Source organism: Cheilinus undulatus, linkage group 4, assembly GCF_018320785.1.
Source record: "Cheilinus undulatus linkage group 4, ASM1832078v1, whole genome shotgun sequence".
Classification (NCBI taxonomy): domain Eukaryota; kingdom Metazoa; phylum Chordata; class Actinopteri; order Labriformes; family Labridae; genus Cheilinus; species Cheilinus undulatus.
The window spans coordinates 43,698,508-43,722,179 of NC_054868.1; the positions used below are offsets into that span (position 1 = coordinate 43,698,508).

The 23,672-nt window shown below is 38.3% G+C and overlaps 3 protein-coding genes across 3 annotated transcripts; all 3 read left to right on the forward strand.

The window, feature by feature from the left end:
- The first annotated feature begins 515 nt into the window (after positions 1-515).
- On the forward strand, positions 516-2,858 carry LOC121507775 (toll-like receptor 2). The gene has a single exon (XM_041784115.1). It carries the CDS (start codon positions 516-518, stop codon positions 2,856-2,858), a length of 2,343 nt encoding a protein of 780 aa, XP_041640049.1.
- A 2,149-nt stretch (positions 2,859-5,007) lies between these two features.
- LOC121507776 (toll-like receptor 2) lies at positions 5,008-9,102 on the forward strand. Its single transcript, XM_041784116.1, has 3 exons — positions 5,008-5,111; positions 6,736-7,354; positions 7,598-9,102. Exons 2-3 carry the CDS (start codon positions 6,745-6,747, stop codon positions 9,100-9,102), a joined length of 2,115 nt encoding a protein of 704 aa, XP_041640050.1. The 5' UTR covers positions 5,008-5,111; positions 6,736-6,744.
- A 7,581-nt stretch (positions 9,103-16,683) lies between these two features.
- Positions 16,684-19,047, forward strand: LOC121507777 (toll-like receptor 2). Its single transcript, XM_041784117.1, has 2 exons — positions 16,684-17,293; positions 17,537-19,047. Exons 1-2 carry the CDS (start codon positions 16,684-16,686, stop codon positions 19,045-19,047), a joined length of 2,121 nt encoding a protein of 706 aa, XP_041640051.1.
- Positions 19,048-23,672: the final 4,625 nt, after the last annotated feature.

Here is a 23,672-nt window from a genome sequence, read left to right on the forward strand (position 1 = left end):
TTTATAAATCGGTAAATTTGAAAATTCATGGAGAACAATAATAATTATATTTTAGCATTAAAAATATCATTTGGGTTAAAGAGCTTCTACATATTGGTGTAATAACTATTGCAGAAACATAAAAAAATGATTTTGGTAATTATCAATGCTGTTAATTTAGGGCAGCTGTGGCATAAACTTTCCTTTGGTTAGGGTTAGGGTGGTCTAATAAATTTGTTAAGCACTGTACACATGCTGGATTACTTCAGTTTCTTGATGATGGATGTTGCTGAACTATGGAGGATGTTCAGCAACTTAGAAATTTTCTGTATTGTTTTCTATTTTTTATTTCAATGTGTCATATTTATTGTCCTTTTTGCTCTGTGCTTTGACCTGAAATGCTCTTCATGTTAAAAACGATTTGTTTTTTTACCCCGTTGAGCATTTTGAATTGCTTTCTGTATGACCAATTGTTAAAATGATCTTGCTTTGTTTTTCTTTCCTAGGGACTCAAGATGACACTCCACACCTGTCCCATGTTTTTCCTGCTGATACATGGAAGCCTCTCTCTCTCCAGACCGCAGTGTTACACATGTGACCAAACAACCTGCAAGTGCTCAAGACAAAACTTTGAAAAAGTCCCTGTAACCCCTCTAAAGCTCATCACTGAACTCGACCTGTCATTCAACATGCTGACAACCATAGGGAAGAACGACTTTGATGCACATGCCAGTTTAATATCTTTGCTCATGAACAACAACCAAATCAACACGATTGAGGAGCAAGCATTTGCAGAGCTGACTAATTTAGAGAAACTGGACTTGTCCTTCAACAGACTGGAGACGTTGTCTGCTGGATGGTTTGAGAAGCTGTATTCTCTTCAGCATTTGAACCTTTTGGGCAATACATATAAAACACTGGGTCACGGTGGTCTTTTCCAGCCACTGAAGAGATTGAGGATCCTTTATTTTGGAGGACCAAACTTTCTTTATGTCAGAAATGTGGACTTTTCTGGTCTCAGTCATCTTGAAGAAATTATTATTGATGGTATGAATCTGAAAGGCTACGCAGGAGGAAGTTTAAGTCAAACTAGGCCAATCGAGCGTGTTACACTCAGTCTAGATGGTCCATTTCAGATGAATGCAAAGCTTGTAAGAAACATTTTAACTGACATTGTTCATGCAAACACAACCCTGACATTCAGCAACACCACGTTCAGCGATTCCAATCAAATGTTCCTGCTTGATGTGGTCAAACACGGTGGAACAAGAAGTCTTATTTTTAAGAATGGAAGGATTTCAGATGCAGCTTGTTACGCCCTTATGAAGCTACTGTCAGGCTCCAATATAACTAAGATTACTGTTGAAAATGTAAAACTCTTCATGACTTTTGGGACTTTTGTGGGTGACCTTAAATTTGACCACTTGGAGGAGGTTGTTCTCAAGAAGGCCATTATCCCTGATTTTTGGAATGTCCCGGTCCTAATATCCCTGGCGCAGCAACTGATGGTGATTCGTAGGCTAACAGTGGTAAACTGCAAAGTGTTTGATACACCTTGTGAGTCGTCTGTCCTTTTCATTCGTCTGGAGTATTTGGACCTCAGTGAAAATTATATATATGATCCAAATCTTTCACGGTTGTTGTGTGATGGAAAGGGAGTTTTACGGAAACTGCGAACCTTCAATATCAGCAGGAATAGCTTGCGGGTGATCAACAGCAGGATCTTCACCAGATTGGACAACCTTGAACATCTCGATATGAGTGGAAATGAATTTCATAATATGCCTGAGACTTGTTACTGGCCCCCCAGTCTTCAGGTTTTGAACCTTTCTTCCTCTCATTTAACAAAAGTGACAGCATGTTTGCCACAAAGTTTACACATTCTCGATCTATCAGACAATGCTTTGACTGTTTTCAACATCAGTCTGTCGTTTCTTAAAGAGTTGTACATCTCTGGAAACAAGCTAAGAAGTTTACCAGATGGTGGTTTCTACCCTGGTCTCGCAATGCTCTCCATTCAAAATAACGGCCTGCAGACATTTAGCAGAAATATTCTAAATGCTTACAGCAATCTGACAAGTTTAAAGGCTAGTACCAGCACATACGTTTGTTCATGTGACTTTGTGGCGTTCATGAAGAGTGAAGTGGTCCATCATCAGGTCTCAATCAGAGATGAGTTCAGGTCTTACATCTGTGACTCCCCTGATGGAGAAAGAGGGAGAAGCGTAGGAGATGTGAGCTTGTCTGTGTTCGAGTGTCACACAGCCTTGGCTTTTTCTTTACTCTGCTTGTTCATCCTTGGAGTGATTTTGCTCATTGTAGGTTTCTGTAACAAATTCAATGTTTTGTGGTATCTAAAGATGACCTGGACCTGGCTGAGAGCTAAGAAGAAGCCCAAGTTAAAGAAGGGAGAGCTTGAGTTTGACGCCTTTGTGTCGTACAGCGAAATGGACTCTGGCTGGGTGGAGGCACACCTGGTCCCTGAGCTGGAGCAGGTGGAGCCTCGTCTCCGGCTCTGCCTTCACAAGAGAGACTTCTTACCTGGAGGCTGGATCCTGGACAACATCATGGACGCCATAGAGAGGAGTCACAGAACTCTGTTTGTCCTCTCTCAGCATTTTGTCAGGAGTGAGTGGTGCAAGTACGAGCTGGATTACACTCATTTCAGAATGTTCAATCATAATGATGACTCAGTTGTGCTGATTCTGTTAGAGCCCATTGACAAAGACAGCATCCCCAAAAAGTTCTGTAAGCTCCGGAAAGTCATGAACTCTAAAACATACCTGGAGTGGCCTGATGACGACACCCAGATCCCCAGATTCTGGCAGAGCTTGAGAAAAGCTACTTTAAGACCTGGAATGGGAAACAGCAATGTGTAAATCACACTGTGAGCTTAAACTTTTGGATTTGCCTCTTCGGTTTTATTCTAAGAGGTTGTATATATAGGCCAACATCTTTCAGTATATTACCAATATCTGATGCTAATGGTGTAAAGCTAATGCTAGCTGTCTTTCCAGGACACTTTAACAAAGTGCTTGTTCTGCAAAACAAGATAATGATGTGAAATAAACATTCCAATCTGCCTGATTAGACCAGCACTAATGTCACATTACAGCTGATGTAAATCTGCTGTAATAATCATTTTTCTTTAGTTCATAGTTTCATAACTCTGTAGTTGATTAACATTACCAGAACATCACATACTGTCAGTATTAAAAGGTTTTTTCTTACCTGCAAGCATGTCTAAGCATTCTCTGTGATTGACCATGACGTGACTACTGCTTTACATTGATACTGGTTGTTTTCCAGTCAAACCTGGTGTGGAGACTGCGGAGAATGTGCTGAACACCTTGTCCAGTCTGTTGTATTGAGGTTGATGCATGCAAGAGAAAACTGATGTACAACCTCATTTGCATGTTTGTCCAACTTTAAGACTTTCCATTTGGAATGATTTCTGTCAGACTAGCTTGTTTACAAGTGGTTTCAAAGTCCAGTTTTAGTTGTACCAAGGATTCACAACAAGACCACGTTATATTCCTCCGTAACGCTTTACTGTTGCTAACTTAGTAATCACATTACTGTTACTGTCAAATAATAATATCGTTACTGGTGTTTCTGTAAATCTTACCATTACCTGAACGGAGAAGAAAACAAATCCCTTTGATACATGCTGGTGCTACACTCACTGATTCAGGTTACTGACACATTAGCTCCAGTCCCATGAGGGGGGAGAGGGAAACAATGGGGCAGTTCAAATCTTTAGATGCATAGAGATATGCACACTACTTTAAATTTGTTGCAGGAAATGATAAGAATGAGATGGTGAGGTGTAAACTGTGCCCAAGCCAGAAACAACTCTCCACTGCTCTGAAGTCCTGCAAAGTTAGCAGACTAACACGAAGCTAGAAGCTAAAGACCCCCAGGGCAGGAGTGAGAATCTAGACATCTACCAAGAAGCTGAGGCTCGAATTCAACAACAGCAACAGGTAACCAAAAATGCTGAGATAATTAGGCTTGTGGCAGCATATGTGGTGGAGGAAATGTTACTTCCCGTGGCCTTGTTCATATTTCTCTGAGGTACTGTTTTGGTTTGATTTTCAGGTAGCGTCTGTCTTTTGTGGATTTTATTAACACGACTTTTCTCAACGCGACACGACAGACGTCCTGAACTGAAGATTTACTACTGTAATAACCTCTCTTCCCAGCTTGTACCATCACTCACATATCCTTGCACTTTTTACTGCATGAAATAGTGCCATTACATTATATTACAGTAATGTGGGAATATGTAAAAGTTTTTTATTTTATTAGCAATTTAGTCACAAAAGATCTCAGGTAATATAAAAGTAATTTAACTTGAAGTGTAAGCACTTAGTTTTAGTTGTGAGTAACCAGTTATGTGTAATGAATTACTTTTTCATGTAACTACTCCAATAGTGCTGATGAATGCTGAAACAGAAATGTAAATATATCCTTTTTTTAGGGTACAAAAATCTTTTAATTTAATCATCAAAACTTGAATCACAAAAAAGCTAAGTTGTCTGACTGCTTGAACAATAGAAAAGCAGTTACTTTTATAATGCTAGCAATGTCAACTTTATGAAACTCAAAATCTAGAAACAGGTTTTGAGCCTTTAAACACCTGTCCACAGAAACACTGCCGACATCTGATCTAGTCAATTTATTCTTTCTTCCTCTGCCCATGTAGTTAAACTCCAATAACAATCCCACATTGAAATTTGAATCAGTCAAAATTAAAGCACAAATGTATTGCTCATTCAAACCTACATTTCTCAGCATGGGAACTTAAAATAGAAACTCAGTTGTTCTGCTGATAGTACAAGTGAAAAAAAACTTCCTGATTTTGGTTCCATTTGCATTCACAGAACTGAACTAAACTGAAAAAAAAAAAAATCACAGATCTACTGTTCCAGGTACTACAAAAGCTCCTCTTCTCATTTTTATTTCTAGCAATCTACTTCTGAATGCTCATTAATCCCTCAACAAAGGAAGTAATTCAAATGGCCGGGAAGTTTCCAGAATTTATTTGAATAACCTCATACATCTTATACCGTGTTGTGGCTGCTACAGAGGACACAAGAGTTTACCTGGAAGACACAGGATTCAATAAGGTATTTTTTTCAAGTATTTATTTTTTTTTATTGTAATATAGTTCTTTTCCTGCCTTAATGTTGTGCATAGATAGCTGATAGACAGATGGATACATACATACATTCATACATACATTACATATATACGTACATACATACACAGACAGACAGATAGATTGATAGATGTGATATTATCGTGATACTTGGGTCACAATTCGATTTTATTGTGATTTTAAACATTATGCAATACAGTGAGAATTGCAATACTATATATTGCGATCTTTACCATTTTTTTCAACTGTTTAGCTGATTTAGCATTAATCTAGCCCTCATGTTTGTTGTATTTCCACAGTATTTTATTTTCATGTAGCACTTCTTGCAGACCTCATGTGTCATGTCCATCTCATTTGTGATCTGCTTGCATTCCTAGTGTCCTTCCCCTGGTGCTGGCATGTTTGCTGTACTAACTTTCTCCTGCTCTATGACTGTCACCTCTAACAACCTCACTGGACAAACAATTGTACAAACAAGTGATTTTTTTTTCCCATTATTATATACTTCAGTTCATATCAGCAATTAATTTGAAAAAAAGCCTGTAAATATTTGCTGTACATACAAAAATGTTTGTGAAGTTTTAGCCAGGACAAATACCCCTACATCAGTTAAAGTCCTTTTATTATCCTCACTTCTTAAACTTTAGGGCATGTTTCAAAGGATATTTGCTTTAACTTTCTTCATCCTCAAACTTTAATTTGTGTTTTTAAGAACTCAAGTTTTAGATATAAACTACAATTGCATCGCTTGTTGAGAGACGACTGCCTGCAGAGCCACATTTGCCCCAGGCTGCATGTGAAAGCTATATACTTCTGTAGAAAACACCAAAACCAATAACAGTAAGATTGATTGATATAAATGTAAGCAAATTAGGATAAATCACAAATCAAGTTAGGACAGACGCATTTCAATTATAACAGGTGAAGTGTTTAAGTGTAACGACTGAGTGGGTTTCACCACTACAGCTGTTGGAGTTTTCCAAAGCAGACAAAGCCTGTGGTAACACAGATCAAACTGTGAGCTTAAAGCATTGGGAAGACATTTCATTAAGGCTGCTTAGTTCTGATAAAACCGTGGCTGATGCTACAGCTGAGATAAATGCTCCATCAGCAGCCATTATATACTGGCTTACAGTACAACTAAACTCCACCCGTAATTACTGCAAACTTATGCCATAGCAAGTCGGAGGTAGCGCAAAAAAACTTTTTGGAAAGAAAAGCTTTCAGTGTTTTTCTTTGCTTTTATTTGTAATGAAAATGTTGTTCAGGTCTGATGAAACTGCTGCTACACTATAGCCACATCCAAGCTAATTACTACACCAGCACCTGCTATTGTCATCAGCTTTAAGTGCGACTAAACCCCTCCTATAGCTATAGCCTCATTCTCTTGAAAGATGCTGATTGGTCAGGTCTGTTCTCAGGCCGAGCATGATTGGTTCAGATTGGAGCTTTGCAAGATAAATCCATCAGCTTTCTAAGGTTAGATGTGTCTATAAATACTCTTCATGTTATAAATGATTTGTTCTGAGCATTTTGAATTTCTTTCTGTAAGAACAGTGCTCAAATGATCTTGCTTTGTTTTTCTTTCCTAGGGACTCAAGATGACACTCCACACCTGTCTCATGTTTTTCCTGCTGACGCATGGAAGCCTCTCTCTCTCCAGACCGCAGTGTTACACATGTGACCAAACATCCTGCAAGTGCTCAAGACAAAACCTTGAAAAAGTCCCTGTAACCCCTCTAAAGCTCGTCACTGAACTCGACCTGTCATTCAACATGCTGACAACCATAGGGAAGAACGACTTTGATGCACATGCCAGTTTAATATCTTTGCTCATGAACAACAACCAAATCAACACGATTGAGGAGCAAGCATTTGCAGAGCTGACTAATTTAGAGAAACTGGACTTGTCCTTCAACAGACTGGAGACGTTGTCTGCTGGATGGTTTGAGAAGCTGTTTTCTCTTCAGCATTTGAACCTTTTGGGCAATACATATAAAACACTGGGTCAAGGTGGTCTTTTCCAGCCACTGAAGAGATTGAGGATCCTTTATTTTGGAGGACCAAACTTTTTTCATATTAGAACAGAGGACTTTTCTGGTCTCAGTCATCTTGAAGAAATTATTATTGATGGTATGAATCTGAAAGGCTACGCAGGAGGAAGTTTAAGTCAAACTAGGCCAATCGAGCGTGTTACACTCAGTCTAGATGGTCCATTTCAGATGAATCCAAAGCTTGTAAGAAACATTTTAACTGATGTTGTTCATGCAAACACAACCCTGACATTCAGCAACACCAGGTTCAGCGATTCCAATCAAATATTCCCGTTTGATGTGGTCGCAGACGGTGGAACAAGAAGTCTTATTTTTAAGAATGGGAATATGACAGCTGAAGCTTTTTTGGTTCTTATTAATCAACTGTCAGGCTCCAATATAACTACAGTTTCTTTTCAAGATCTAAAATTCTTCTTGACTCATGGGCAGATCAAGGATGACCTCAAATTTGACCACTTGGAGGAGGTTGTTTTTAAAAGTGTTGATGTCCCTGATTTCTGGAAATTCCCGGTTCTAACATTCCTGGCATCTGTGCTGAGGGTGATTCGCAGGTTGTCAGTCGTCAACTCCAAATTGTATTTTATACCTTGTATAACTTCGGTCTTTTTCACACATCTGGAGTATTTGGACTTCAGTGAAAACTTTTTAACTGATCGGACTCTTAGTGAATTTATGTGTAAAGGTGTTCTACGGAGTCTGCAAACCATCAATATCAGTTGGAATCGCATGCTGGTGATCAACAGCAGGATCTTCACCAGATTGGACAAGCTTGAACGTCTCGATATGAGTGGAAATGGATTTCATAATATGCCTGAGACTTGTTACTGGCCACCCAGTCTTCAGGTTTTGAACCTTTCTTCCTCTCATTTAACAAAAGTGACAGCATGTTTGCCACAGAGTTTACACATTCTTGATCTATCAGACAATGCTTTAATTATTTTCAACATCAGTCTGTCGTTTCTTAAAGAGTTGTACATCTCTGGAAACAAGCTAAGAAGTTTACCAGATGGTGGTTTCTACCCTGGTCTCGCAATGCTCTCCATTCAAAATAACGACCTGCAGAAATTTAGCAGAAATATTCTAAATGCTTTCAGCAATCTGACAAGTTTAAAGGCAAGTACCAGCACATACATTTGTTCATGTGACTTTGTGGTGTTCATGAAGAGTGAAGTGGTCCATCATCAGGTCTCATTAAGAGATGAGTTCAGGTCTTACATATGCGACTCCCCTGATGGAGAAAGAGGGAGAAGCGTAGGAGATGTGAGCTTGTCTGTGTTCGAGTGTCACACAGCCTTGGCTTTTTCTTTACTCTGCTTGTTCATCCTTGGAGTGATTTTGCTCATTGTAGGTTTGTGTCACAAATTCAATGTTTTGTGGTATCTAAAGATGACCTGGACCTGGCTGAGAGCTAAGAGGAAGCCCAAGTTAAAGAAGGGAGAGCTTGAGTTTGACGCCTTTGTGTCATACAGCGAAATGGACTCTAGCTGGGTGGAGGCACACCTGGTCCCTGAGCTGGAGCAGGTGGAGCCTCGTCTCCGGCTCTGCCTTCACAAGAGAGACTTCTTACCTGGAGGCTGGATCCTGGACAACATCATGGACGCCATAGAGAGGAGTCACAGAACTCTGTTTGTCCTCTCTCAGCATTTTGTCAGGAGCGAGTGGTGCAAGTACGAGCTGGATTACACTCATTTCAGAATGTTCGATCATAATGATGACTCGGTTGTGCTGATTCTGTTGGAGCCCATTGACAAAGACAGCATCCCCAAAAAGTTCTGTAAGCTCCGGAAAGTCATGAACTCTAAAACATACCTGGAGTGGCCTGATGACGACACCCAGATCCCCAGATTCTGGCAGAGCTTGAGAAAAGCTACTCTGAGACCTGAAATGGGAAACAGCAATGTGTAAATCACACTGTGAGCTTAAACTTTTGGATTTGCTTCTCAGGTTTTTATTCTACGAGTTTGTTTTATAGGCCAACATCTTTCAGTATATTACCAGTATCCGATGCTAGTGGTGTAAAGCTAATGCTAGCTGTCCTTCCAGGACACTTTCACAAAGTGTTTGTTCTGCAAAACAAGGTAATGATGTGAAATAAACATTCCAAGCTGCCTGATTAGACCAGCACTAATGTCACATTACAGCTGATGTAAATCTAGTTTGCTAATGTTTGTGAATAGAAATAACAGTATTACTGTATGCTACTGTTAATAATCATTTTTCTTTAGTTCATAGTTTCATAACTCTGTAGTTGATTAACATTACCAGAATATCATATATTGTCAGTATTAAAAGGTTTTCTGTTACCTCCAAACATGTCTAAGCATTTATTTTTTTGTAATTATTGATGGGTTGGATTGCCAGCAGGTTAGTAAGCAGCTTATGGTTTATGTCAAATGCTAAAAACATGGAAAAATGTACATCTCAGTCCACTTTTTATGTACTATATGCTTTACATCAGTTAAAAATGAAATGCACACTTTTCCTCCAGCTTATTATTATATCAGAAGGCAGGCATCAGCGCCACTTCTGCAACGCTTAGCATTGATACTGTTTTTGTCCCGGTCAAACCTGGTGTGGAGACTGTGGAGCATGTGCAGAACTCCTTGACCAGTCGGTTCTATTGAGATACACCACATTGCCAAAAGTATTCGCTCACCTGCCTTGCCATGCATATAAACTTAAGTTCATCAGATTGCAAGATGGAGAAGCACGATTTGTCACTTCTCTAGAGTCCATTGGTGGCGTGCTTTACACCACTGCATCAGGTGCTTTGCATTGCACTTGGTGATGTATGGCTTAGATGCAGCTGCTCACCCATGGAAACCCATTCCATGAAGCTCTCTACACAATGTTCTTGAGTTAATCTGAAGGCCCCATGAAGTTTGGAGGTCTGTAGCGATTGACCCTGCAGAAAAAAAAAAAAAAATCACAGTACCTCACAAATTTTTTGTGAGGTACTGTTTTGGTTTGATTTTCAGTCAGCAGCTGTCTTTTGTGGATTTTTTTAACATGACTTAACACAACACGACAGACGTGCTCAACTGACGAGTTACTTCTGTAATAACTTCACTTCCAAACTTGTAGCATCAATTCTTGAACTCTAGTCAGAAATCTTTCCCTGAATGAAAGTTTAAACAAAGAGATTACTTAACAACCTAAGGCAAAAACAACACTCTGTTTGTCTTTGCCATTTTCGAGTTTTTGGGGTGTAGAGATCACCATAAAATCATATATAAAGACATCTTAGTTTACACTTTTTTTACATACACCATGAAATGATCAGGAGTAATAGCTAGGAGCTAAACAGAAAACTCTTGCTGTTTTGTTCAAATTTGATAAAATAAATAAAACTATCCATGTTTGTCTCCTCAAGCAAAATATCATGCATGTATTTCTCAATGAGTGCATTTTTTGCACAATTTTATTGTGAATAGCAGAACTGACACAAACACATGCACACATATTAGACACTAGTGACTTCTCCACTGAGACTCATGTTGCTTTAACAGCAAATTATGCACTATTTAAATTTTATTGATCTGCTTTAAATTTCCGAGCAGAAGTGAAAGAGTGTGTGGAGCCATAAAATGTTATTTTTTATTATATTTGGATTTCTCCTTTTTTGCACAGACAGTTTCATTTATATGTTTAGTTTTTCCTTTAACATTCAGGCCACACTGCATTGGTATCTTTAGACAATAATGAGATGAGGAATATCCATGGTAGATTGACTTTTAACTCTGTGCAAAAACTTACTGTATCATCACCTTTGAAACACAACATTTTATTTCTTCTTTTCCTGACCATCTCAGTGAACAGTCTCTTTTCTCTACTTTTTATTAGGGAACAAAAATCTTATAATTTAATCATCAAAACTTGAATCACAAAAAAGCTAAGTTGTCTGACTGCTTGAACAATAGAAGAGCAGTTACTTTTATAATACTAGCAATGTCAACTTTATAAAACTCAAAATCTAAAAACAGGTTTTGAGTCTTTAAACACCTGTCTACAGAAACACTGCCGACATCTGATCTAGTCAATTTATTCTTTCTTCCTCTGCTCATGTAGTTAAACTCCAATAACAATCCCACATTGAAATTTGAATCTGTCAGAATCAAAGCACAAATATATTGTTCATTCAAACCTACATTTCTTAGCATAGGAACTTTAAAATAGCAACTCAGTTCTTCTGCTGATAGAACAGGTGAAAAAAACTTCCTGATTTTGGTTCCATTTGCATTCACAAAACTGAACTAAACTGAAGAACAAACAAAATAATCACAGATCTACTGTTCCAGGTACTACCAAAGCTCCTCTTCTCATTTTTATTTCTAGCAATCTACTTCTGAATGCTCATTAATCCCTCAACAAAGGAAGTAATTCAAATGGCCGGGAAGTTTACAGTATATATATATATATGAACAACCTCGTACGTCTTTTGCCGTGTTGTGGCTGCTACAGACGGACACAAGAGTTTACCTAGAAGACACAGGATTCAATAAGGTATGTTTTTCAAATCTTTATTTTTTTATTGTAATATAGTTCTTTTCTTGTCTTATTGCTGTGCATAGATAGCTGATAGATAGATAGATAGATAGATAGATAGATAGATAGATAGATAGATAGATATTATCACGATTCTTGGGTCACAACTCCATTTTATTGCGATTTTGAGTATTTTCCAATACAGTGAGTATTGCAATACAGTATTTTGAGATGTATTGCGATCTTTACCATTTTTTCAACTGTTTAGCTGACTTACCATTAATCTAGCCCTCATGTTTGTTGTATTTTCACAGTATTTTATTTTCATGTAGCACTTCTTGCAGACCTCATGTGTCATGTCCATCTCATTTGTGATCTGCTTGCATTCCTAGTGTCCTTCCCCTGGTGCTGGCATGTTTGCTGTACTAACTTTCTCCTGCTCTATGACTGTCACCTTTAACAACTTCACTGAACAAACAATTGTCCAAACAATTGATTTTATTTTTCCATTATCATATACTTCAGTTAATGTAAGCAATTAATTTGAAAAAAAAAAAAAGGAATACTTGGTGGACGAGACGATACAATATATCACCAGACAAAATATCATGAAACTATGCTGTATTGGTTTTTCCTGAAACAATTTCTCCCAATATGAACAATCAATATATCCTGTAAATATTTGCCGTACATACAAAAATGTTTGTGAAGTTTCAGTCAGGACAAATACACCTACATCAGTTGAAGTCTTTTTTTTAATCTCCATTTCTTAAACTTTAGGGCACGCTTCAAAGGATGTTTGCTTTAACTTTCTTCATTCTCAGACTTTGTGTATTTTTTGAACTTAATTTTTAGATCTAAACTACAATTCATGTGAAAGCTATATGCTTTCGTAGAAAACACCAAAACCAATAACAGTAAGACTGATCAATGAAAATGTAAGCAAATTAGGATAAATCAAAAATCAAGTTAGGTTAGGCACATTTCAATTATAACTGGTGAAGTGTTTAAGTGTAAAGACTAGGGGTGGGAACCAAGAACCAGTTCCGATTGGCTCGATCATCAACATCATTTACACTTTTTCTTAATGATTCCCTTATCGATGCCTCACCTCCGCATGCCATAAAATACAGACCTCGCATGTGACAGTCAGCTGAACAGAGAAGCTGAGAAAATAAACATTTACCGGGCTATACAGTATCACCGCAAGGTGTTTGAAAAAAACATTAAACAAGCACCTGTCGGCATGCACGCATATGCACAATGAGCGGAGCGTGCGCCTCTGCAGGGTTTCATCTAATCCTTTATCAAAATGCTTCGAGTCTAGAATAAAACACATTCATAAGGAGATGTTTATAGGAGTGGGAGAAGTGAATTATACAAGTAAAACAGGTTAAATCATGGCAGGGGATCAAATGAAATTTCTCTTTCTTTCTCTTTCAATGACAGACGTGCGCTCTTTTTCCTCTCTCCCCTCCTCTCCTCCCAGAAGAAGAGACAGGTTAATCCAAATCTAATAGGCTATCATAGAATCTGGTCATGTAAAGTAATGTTCCGTGGGATTTTTAACAGAAAAAGATTGGACTTCAATATTATTTATGTCTGCGTTGTGCTTCAATGATGAGCTCCGTCCTGTTGAGTGTTTATTTTACGATGATCTTATAAAAAGTTACAGAATACTTTAGCGCATAAAGCAGTGAATACTCTCATCTATATTTCACATTAAACAGGTAAAGATAAGTTTAAACATTTTTAAAAACCCTGAGTGGTTTCTATTGTACCTGGCATGGCTGCAGCAGGACGCAGCACCTGTGGGTATGCGTAATATATCAACACTGACGTTTTGCCAGTAAGAAGAATGAGAGTGTTTTTAAACTCACGTTGTCTTAGATCACATAGGAGCCAGCGGTGCACGTCTAACAGTTTGACTTTAGAGAAGACCTTACCACGGTGCCAGAACACTCCCCGCACCGTGATTGCGCCATGGCGCGCAAGTATCTGTGCACCGGTAAATGTGCGAGTGTTCATCCTGTCCCGACATCATTAACAGGAGTTCAGTCATCACTTTTAAAGCGTCATCACACACAGGCAGTGGTGCTGTGGGTGGAAAAACACATAAATTCTTTATTATTAATGTAATCCCACAGCACCATCTTCATGATGGTAAAAGCAACAGCGTGGCTGTTTTTAGTACCCCAGGATACCGTATTACCATATTACCACCTATTTCTATTGAACTGTCACAAAAACAGACTAAAGTGGTCAAAAGTGTGGCTTCATTTCTCCAAAAATGACACACTCAGGGCAATGAGAAACGTCTGTCAAACAGTGATGTCTAATGCATGATAGTGGTGCGCGGTATATGCAGTAGACGGTATAAATGATATAAATTTGGCCTACGGTAGAGATTTGGACTCTGCCGACCAATCGCAATAACTCTTGTTAATGACATCATCGTATCTACCTCAGTGTGAGTTAGCAGGCAAAACACGTGTTTTTTCCTCTCAAAGTCTGACGGCTGTTCCGCAACTAAGTCAGTGTGCCGTCTCTGTCAGCCTGCATGGGGCTAGTGCAGGCACTTAGCCTGTGTGCCAAAGCACACAAGCTAAGTGCTGCTTTGGCTGGTCGCAGAGGCCAGCGCTGCAGCGCTTCCTCTTAAAATGGCATAAACAACCATTTAAGTCTATTTTAACTTATGACTGTATTTTCTAAGTCCACAGTGAGTCAAAGACCCAGGCTGCGATGTTAAATGAGGCCAGAAAAGCTTCTGTAAACTAGCCATATTCTCCGAACGGCAGCCAAAGCTAAGCTAACTCAAAGCTAAACACAATACTTCTGTCAAGCTCTTCAAAATAAAAGTCTGCGGCTGTTATTTTTCTGATACACATTTATTGTGAACGCCTTCACTAGGAAACGTGTTCAAGTCATTAGCAGCTTAACACACCTCATCAGGATAGAGATGAAATATGAAACTTGGAGAGCAGTTAGACAGAAGTAAACCTGGAGAGACTTCAAAAAGTACAACATGTTTTCTGTGTTCCTATACTTGGACATAAATTGAGTATGCCATCAGAGGTTTGTTTTAAGGGGAGAAGGGGGTTAATAACGCTTGAATTTGGATTAAAAAGCATTATCTCTTTGTAATTTAGTATACCGTGACATAATAATGTATCGTCAAAGGCAAGAAAAATACAATTATATGATTTTTAGGCCATATTGCCCTGGCCTAATGCATGACATGCATCTTTTAGCCCAATAATTGTTAATTTTGCACAAGAGTTCAATTTATTTTGATACCTATGGAAAGCTAAGATCTAGAGTCTAGTTTTATATTTATTTTAAGGATTTGTCTTTTAAAGAAAATGAGCAGTAGTACTATATTCTAATTCAAGTTCAAAGATTAAAGATCCAGAGATTTTTTTTGTCTATTTTAGCATGTTCTCCTCCCAAACACTTGATGTTTAACATTTTTAGCCATCCAAAAAGAAAATTCACAGGTAGGAATCGATAAGGGAATTGATAAAGAATCGAATTGATAAGAAGAATTGATAACGGCATTGATATTGATAAAATCTTATCAATTCCCACCCCTAGTAAAGACTGAGTGGGTTTCACCTCTACAGCTGTTGGAATTTCCCAAAGCAGATAAGAACTGTGGCAACACAGAGCAAACTGTGAGCTTAAATCATTGGGAAGACATTTCATTTAAGTTGCTTGGTTCTGATTAAACTGTGGCTGATGCTACAGCTGAGATAAATGCTCCAGCAAGTCGGAGGTAGTGCAAAAACACTTTTTGGAAAGAAAAGCTTTCAGTGTTTTTCTTTGCTCTTCTTGTAGTAAAAAAACTGTTGTTCAGTTGTAATGGGGATTGAAACCCGGGAAATACCCGGAATCAATAACGTTTTAGCTTATCGATACTGCTATCGAGTCTCACAGGCTCTGTGACGTAACGTCATTTTAAGATAAGACTGGTGTAAAAACATACATCAGTTCTTTCAAGGGGAACATAAACTATAAATTTTTGTGCATCACATCAAACCAGAATGTACCTTCAACTGTCGGCTTGAGAAAAAAAGATGCTGCCTGTGAGACGCATGCACTCATATCTGCCTGCGCTGGGAGTTACATGCTCTCATATCCCTCACTTCAGCTGCTTCAGGACAGTTTTCTTCCTCAGCTTCTCAGATAAATGCTGAAAAGTGCTCCAAAACTTTGAGCAAGTCCTGTTTGTTAATAATCCAGTGTAGAAATCCGCGGTGGAGTTGTCAAAATTGAAGTTAATTAGTAAATTTTTCAAGCTGAAGAAGGAAAATATGATGTGTTCAGGTAACCTCAGTAAATTAGACGACTGTATTCTATATGTTATGATGTGTTCAAATGCCAGATAAATATGGGGGCATTTAGTTTTTGACGAGAAATCTTAATAAATACAGTTGTAAATATGAAGAATGTGTTAATATTAGGGACATAAAATCAATGTGACGGACTGAATCATAGATTTTTAACTCAAACACTGCTACTAGTGCAAATATTTGTCCACATTTTGTTTTTCCACCAAACTATAAAAAAGTATCCATAGTGGTATCAATAAGGACTTGGATCAATAAGCAGTATCAAGAAGGGTATCAATACCAATAAAAAGTAATGATCCCCATCCCTATTATTCAGGTCTGATGAAACTGCTGCTACACTATAGCCACATCCAAGCTAATTGCTACACCAGCACCTGCTATTGCCATCAGCTTTAAGTGCGACTAAACCCCTCCTATAGCTACAGCCTCATTCTCTTGAAAGATGCTGATTGGTCAGGTCTGTTCTCAGGCCGAGCATGATTGGCTCAGATTGGAGCTTTGCAAGATAAATCCATCAGCTTTCTAAGGTTAGATGTGTCTATAAATACTCTTCATGTTATAAATGATGTGTTCTGAGCATTTTGAATTTCTTTCTGTAAGAACAGTGCTCAAATGATCTTGCCTTGTTTTTCTTTCCTAGGGACTCAAGATGACACTCCACACCTGTCTCATGTTTTTCCTGCTGATGCATGGAAGCCTCTCTCTCTCCAGACCGCAGTGTTACACATGTGACCAAACATCCTGCAAGTGCTCAAAACAAAACCTTGAAAAAGTCCCTGTAACCCCTCTAAAGCTCATCACTGAACTCGACCTGTCATTCAACATGCTGACAACCATAGGGAAGAACGACTTTGATGCACATGCCAGTTTAATATCTTTGCTCATGAACAACAACCAAATCAACACAATCCAGGAGCAAGCATTTGCAGAACTGACTAATTTAGAGAAACTGGACTTGTCCTTCAACAGACTGGAGACGTTGTCTGCTGGATGGTTTGAGAAGCTGTATTCTCTTCAGCATTTGAACCTTTTGGGCAATACATATAAAACACTGGGTCAAGGTGGTCTTTTCCAGCCACTGAAGAGATTGAGGATCCTTTATTTTGGAGGACCCAACTTTCTAGATGTGAGAACGGTGGACTTTTCTGGCCTCAGTCATCTTGAAGAAATTATCATTGATGGTGTGAATCTAAAAGGCTACGCAGGAGGAAGTTTAAGTCAAACTGGGCCAATCGAGCGTGTTACACTCAGTCTAGATGGTCCATTTCAGATGAATGCAAAGCTTGTAAGAAACATTTTAACTGATGTTGTTCATGCAAACACAACCCTGACATTCAGCAACACCAGGTTCAGCGATTCCAATCAAATGTTCCCGTTTGATGTGGTCGCAGACGGTGGAACAAGAAGTCTTATTTTTAAGAATGGGAATATGACAGCTGAAGCTTTTTTGGTCCTTATTAATCAACTGTCAGGCTCCAATATAACTACAATTTCTTTTGAAGATCTGAAATTCTTCTTGACTCATGGGCAGATCAAGGATGACCTTAAATTCGACCACTTGGAGGAGGTTGTTCTCAAAAATGTTGATGTCCCTGATTATTGGAATTTCCCAGTCCTAACATTCTTGGCACCTGTGCTGATGGTCATTCGCAGGCTAACAGTGGTCAACTGCCAATTGTTTGCCATACCTTGTATATCTTCAGTCCTTTTCTCACATCTGGAGTATTTGGACCTCAGTGAAAATTATATACCTGATCTGGCTCTTAGCAAATTATTATGTGATGGAAAGGGAGTTTTACGGAATCTGCGAACCTTCAATATCAGCAGGAATAGCTTGCGAGTGATCAACAGCAGGATCTTCACAAGATTGGATAAGCTTGAGCATCTCGATATGAGTGGAAATGCGTTTCACAGCATGCCTGAGACTTGTTACTGGCCACCCAGTCTTCAGGTTTTGAACCTTTCTTCCTCTCTTTTAACAAAAGTGACAGCATGTTTGCCACAGAGTTTACGCATTCTCGATCTATCAGACAATGCTTTGATTATTTTCAACATCAGTCTGTCGTTTCTTAAAGAGTTGTACATCTCTGGAAACAAGCTAAGAAGTTTACCAGATGGTGGTTTCTACCCTGGTCTTGCAATGCTCTCCATTCAAAATAACGACCTGCAGACATTTAGTAGAAATATTCTAAATGCTTACAGCAATCTGACGAGTTTAAAGGCTAGTACCAACACATACATTTGTTCATGTGACTTTGTGGCGTTCATGAAGAGTGAAGTGGTCCATCATCAGGTCTCAGTCAGAGATGAGTTCAAGTTGTACATCTGTGACTCCCCTGATGGAGAAAGAGGGACAAGCGTAGGAGATGTGAGCTTGTCTGTGTTCGAGTGTCACACAGCCTTGGCTTTTTCTTTACTCTGCTTGTTCATCCTTGGAGTGATTTTGCTCATTGTAGGTTTGTGTCATAAATTCAATGTTTTGTGGTATCTAAAGATGACCTGGACCTGGCTGAGAGCTAAGAGGAAGCCCAAGTTAAAGAAGGGAGAGCTTGAGTTTGACGCCTTTGTGTCGTACAGCGAAATGGACTCTGGCTGGGTGGAGGCACACCTGGTCCCTGAGCTGGAGCAGGTGGAGCCTCGTCTCCAACTCTGCCTTCACAAGAGAGACTTCTTACCCGGAGGCTGGATTGTGGACAACATCATGGACGCCATAGAGAGGAGTCACAGAACTCTGTTTGTCCTCTCTCAGCATTTTGTCAGGAGCGAGTGGTGCAAGTACGAGCTGGATTACACTCATTTCAGACTATTTAATCATAACGATGACTCGGTTGTGCTGATTCTGTTAGAGCCCATTGACAAAGACAGCATCCCCAAAAAGTTCTGTAAGCTCCGGAAAGTCATGAACTCTAAAACATACCTGGAGTGGCCTGATGACAACACCCAGATCCCCAGATTCTGGCAGAGTTTGAGAAAAGCTACTCTGAGACCTGGAATGGACAACAGCAATGTGTAAATCACACTGTGAGCTTCAGTTTGTTGTTTACATGCATTGAAGTCCAGTGTTACTTGTAGTAAAGCCCAGTTCACTCTGATTGGTAACTTGCAGGATCTCTGCAATTGACGTTTCCCTCCAATCCTGCATTAGCAACCATGACCATGCACGGGAGGTTTGACAAGCTTTCAGCAAGTGCTAGTTTGCTGAAGTGGTGTGCTTACAGGACCTTCGACTCTTACAGCCTATACTCCAAATGTTTAGAGTGGGGTGTTCAATATTTCACATTCCCGTAGCCAAAAAAACAAAAGGAGAGATGTTAGATATTCATAAAACAGTGTGGAAGACCACATGAGGAATGTTATCTGGACACCAGCGTTTGAGTTTTGAACAAAAACTCCTATATTAGCTTCACGTTAGCTCTCATTTAGCCTTTTAGCACATTAGCCACAACCATTTAAGCAGGAAATGACATCCTACACAGAAAACAGAAACCATTACAACAAATAGCAGCACCAGTTACTTAATGTTAGACTCAAAACTCAGCATTCAAGTGAAACTGGAGTCTTACCATTCAGTTCTCAAAAGCTGAAGAACCTAACCCTAGCCACTGTTCTGTTAAATCTATAGAATCCAACCATGGTGATTTCTTTGGTGTAGTGGAAGAGAGAAAAACGTCCACTGTGGGTGCCGCTGAAGCTGCTGCTTAGTGTTTATGTTGCTGAGCCGTCTGCAGTCCTCTAGGTTAATACTGGCGAACGTAAACTCTGCTCACACTACTCCACTAATAAACGATACCATGCTTTTACAAGCATATTGTGGACATTTCTGTCAACTTTTCTGATATTTTCAGACACCTTTTTCTGGAAATGTGATATTTTTCTTTAGTCTCAAAATTTCGACCTTTTTTCCTCGTCATTTTGACTTCAATCTCGACTTGACCAAAATTATTTTTTCCTTCAAAAATGGCCCTTCTCCTCTTCCATTTAGCCATTTGCTACCTAAGCTAAATCTCTGTCTCTGTTCATGTGGTCTCAGTCTTCCACACTGTTTCATTCATCTGACATCTCTCCTCTTGAGTTTTTGGCTTTGTGAAAGCTTTCAGGCCTCCCATGCATAGTTACGGTTGCTAACCTAGGATTGGACAGTGGTCGTTTTAAAAGGGGGCTTAGTGAAGGGTCAATTGGATGAGATGTTATATCGCTGCAACAGCAATGACTCACACTCACACAATTTAAAGAGATTTAATTTTATAAAATGGTGCAACAAATCTGTCCTCACAAGAAGTGAAGTACTGCTCATGCAAACTCACAGAAGCAATGGCAGATACTCTCACCTTTGAGATTGAGTGTTCACTATTTTTTGCCCTTTTCTCTGTATCTTTTTCATCATGATAATGATCAGACATTAGACTTAATGATTCCTTCATTAAGGGTGATGTCACGAATTCCCCTAAATAAAGACGCTGTATGCAAAAAAAAAAAGAAAAACAGCTTTTGACAATTTAACAAACTGAATCATCGCTAACACCTTCAAATGGCCTGATTTCGGTGGCGACGGCTCAGTTCTCAGGTCCCCTTTACAATGTTCTAAAATGGCGTGATTGCATCGTGAATCTTATGTCTGGACTGGGCTTAACAAGTAGTTAAACTTCTTTTAACTTAATCTAAAAGTTCTGTGGTGACAAAGAAATGAGCAGTTTAAATTAAAAAAACATTTGTTGGCATTGGTGTTATATTGCAGATAGTACTGGGGGGTTATTTGATTTTAGGAGCCAACCTCAAGTGGACATTTGGACGACTGCAATTTATTTTTTTTTAAACTTAGCCTTATTTGTAAGAACTTTAGATTACTGTTTGAAGTTAAACTAGATTTCTCATGTATCAGTCCTCTTGTTCAAATAATGTCACATCTTTTAAAATCAGATTTATAGATAACATAAAGCGTCTCTGCCTTCTCTGCTAAGAAAACTGTCCATTATTTCCCCTTAAGCATTCAGACCTGTACATATCATACAGAATATGTGCTTTACTTTTTGTACAGATATGGCAAACGCTATACCTCTAACTCAGGGGTGTCAAACTCAATCACAGCAGGGGCCAGTTTCTGAATTAAGGTCTAACCTGAGAGCCTAATAGGGTCAACATTTAACCCTAAACGGTCAACTTCATTTTCACCAGTAATGAATTATGGAGGGAAAACTTAGCACTGATGATTTTGAGATTAAAAAAGTGAAAATATTAAGTTTTAAAGCTCAAAATCTGAGAAAAAAAAATCATATTTATTAATTAAAAAGGTTAAAACACAAAATTAAAAGTCAAAATGAAAATATATGAGATAAAAAGTCAAAATCATGAATTTTTAAGGATAAAATACGAGTTATGATTTGAAATTTAGAGTCTAAATGGTAAAAAAAGAATGTGATTAACAATCAAAGTAAGGAGTTGGAAGGTCAAAACGTAAGATAAAATTTGAAATAATGAGTTAAAGGGTCAAAATGTGACTTAAAATTTAAAATTGTGAATCTAAAAAGTCAAAATATGAGATAATAATAAATTATAGATTTAAGTAATTATTGTGAGATGCAAAAATGAAAATATGAAATGCAAACAAATTAAGTTCTTGTCCCACATTCCTGACTTTTTATCTATTTGTTCTTGATACTTTTTCAGATTAAAAGGATATTTTAAATCATCAAGGTTAAGTTTACATTTTTAAACTGGAGAAAATCTGCAGACCTCATACCAGTGGGCCAATTATGATAGAATATGATATCGCCGGGTGTAACTGCACCATTGGCAGGATTTGGCCCCCAGGCCTTTGACACCCCTGCTCTAACCTTTAAATATCTTCATTCAGACAAACACATCATATTACACTGCTGCACTTTGCATTTCTACTGTTCAACTTCTGGGTTAAAGCCCAGCACAGAGTCAGTAGAGTCATTTTTCTCTCTTAAAACTACTGATTTAAGAAGCAGCACCATTTTACAAGTTTCTATTTCACATCCCTTTGGGACAAAGCCCAAACCATGCCCATCTCTATGCAGAAGTGCTCCATCTCACTGACCTTCTACGTCTCTGTGTAGCCTAGTTTCAAAAGCAATGCGCATCATATCTTGGACAAATTATCTGTAATTTGATGGTTTAGACACTGCAACCTTTTTTTATATAGAACTTTTTAAATCACAGTTCCAAGGAGTTTCATGGTTTAACAACAGAATAAAAGCAAAATCAGTAAAGTTACCAAAACAATCAGTCACAAAGATAGAGGTCAAAACCTATAAATCAGGCCAAGATTTTTGCATTTGTGAGAAACATTTGACACTAGAGCTACAGTATATTCAACATACTAAATATTCTTTTATTTTTGCAGAAAAAGCCTTAAAATCTACTTAACTAAACATTTAACTGTCCTCTGCTACTTTGGTGATTTTCCCTCAAATTGTGACGATTACTTAAAACACAAATGATCGAGCTATGGTTGTGTGTTTAGTCCCCCTGTGTGTATTTGTGTCAGTGTGTGTCCATGTGCTCGTGTGCCTAAAAGTGTGTGTAATTCATTGTCAGCCTCTTGAGAGCTGACATATTGCCGCTATTGATCTTTAGTCCTAAAACCAACACAGAAGCCTGGAGACTGATGAAGAGCAGGCCAGGGGAGTCAGGGTGTCCTGATAACAACACACTGAGTCACAAACACACACTAACACGCATTAATACTGGACATGCATGTATAAATAGACACACATGCACATGTTTACAGAGTTACAGATGTCAGGATGATTTAACAAGTGTGGAGCAAATTTGTCAAATCTTTTATGTTTGGCCCATACTTTGCATGACATTTTTCTGCTAAATTTTATCATTATTTTTTTTTTTTTCAAATTGAAATGATTAATTTTTACTTGATTAAACTTGATTAATGTTAATTCATGTCAATTTATCGGGATTTATAAGAAAAAAAAGAAAATGTAAGTGTTTTTTGAAAACAGAGTATTCCCTGATGAATCTCAATGACTGAACAAAATAACAGATTTTGTTTCTATTCAAGATGATATATTTATTATCTAAAATTTTACAGGCTTTTTCTGACATTTTTGTCACGTCTAGTTAAGCAGCAGTGTAATAACAGTGGTTCCCAGCTGGTGTGCCTTGGGCAAGTCTAGAAGTTGTACCATAGGTTATTTCTTCAACTGCACAACAACTAAATATAACAGTAACACATGTTAAAGAGGCTATTTTTTTTTTTTTTTTTTTGCACTGAAATTAATATGGTTTGTCTATTTTCATTTGACAGTACAAATAGAAATAAGAGGGGACCAAGAATTGAGCCTTGCGGAACACCTCACCCTCAAGAAAAATTGAAGGTTGAAGTTACAATGAAGAAAATGGCTACACCTATGTTTTTGGATTCTCACATCAGGAGTTTGGGGCGTTCTACTTCTCGTTGGAATGGAGGGGCCTTAAAACATAGTCCTTTAAAAAGAGATTTTACAGGGGCACACTTCAAGCCAAGTGCCTTGCGTTTCATCAACAAGGTGGCTGCTCAAGCATTAAAAGACTAAATTTTAGTAGTTTCTTAATAAATAAGATTTGAAAATTTGGAAAACCATCTTATATCTCTATGTGATATCATTTTGAACACGT

Excerpts from the sequence above, each read along its gene's own strand:
- LOC121507775 (XM_041784115.1), top strand. The coding sequence starts at position 516 with ATGTTTTTCCTGCTGATACATGGAAGCCTCTCTCTCTCCAGACCGCAG.
- LOC121507776 (XM_041784116.1), top strand. The coding sequence starts at position 6,745 with ATGACACTCCACACCTGTCTCATGTTTTTCCTGCTGACGCATGGAAGC. Across the intron at positions 7,355-7,597 it reads TGTTACACTCAGTCTAGATG|ATCTAAAATTCTTCTTGACT; the intron begins GTCCATTTCAGA and ends TTTCTTTTCAAG.
- LOC121507777 (XM_041784117.1), top strand. The coding sequence starts at position 16,684 with ATGACACTCCACACCTGTCTCATGTTTTTCCTGCTGATGCATGGAAGC. Across the intron at positions 17,294-17,536 it reads TGTTACACTCAGTCTAGATG|ATCTGAAATTCTTCTTGACT; the intron begins GTCCATTTCAGA and ends TTTCTTTTGAAG.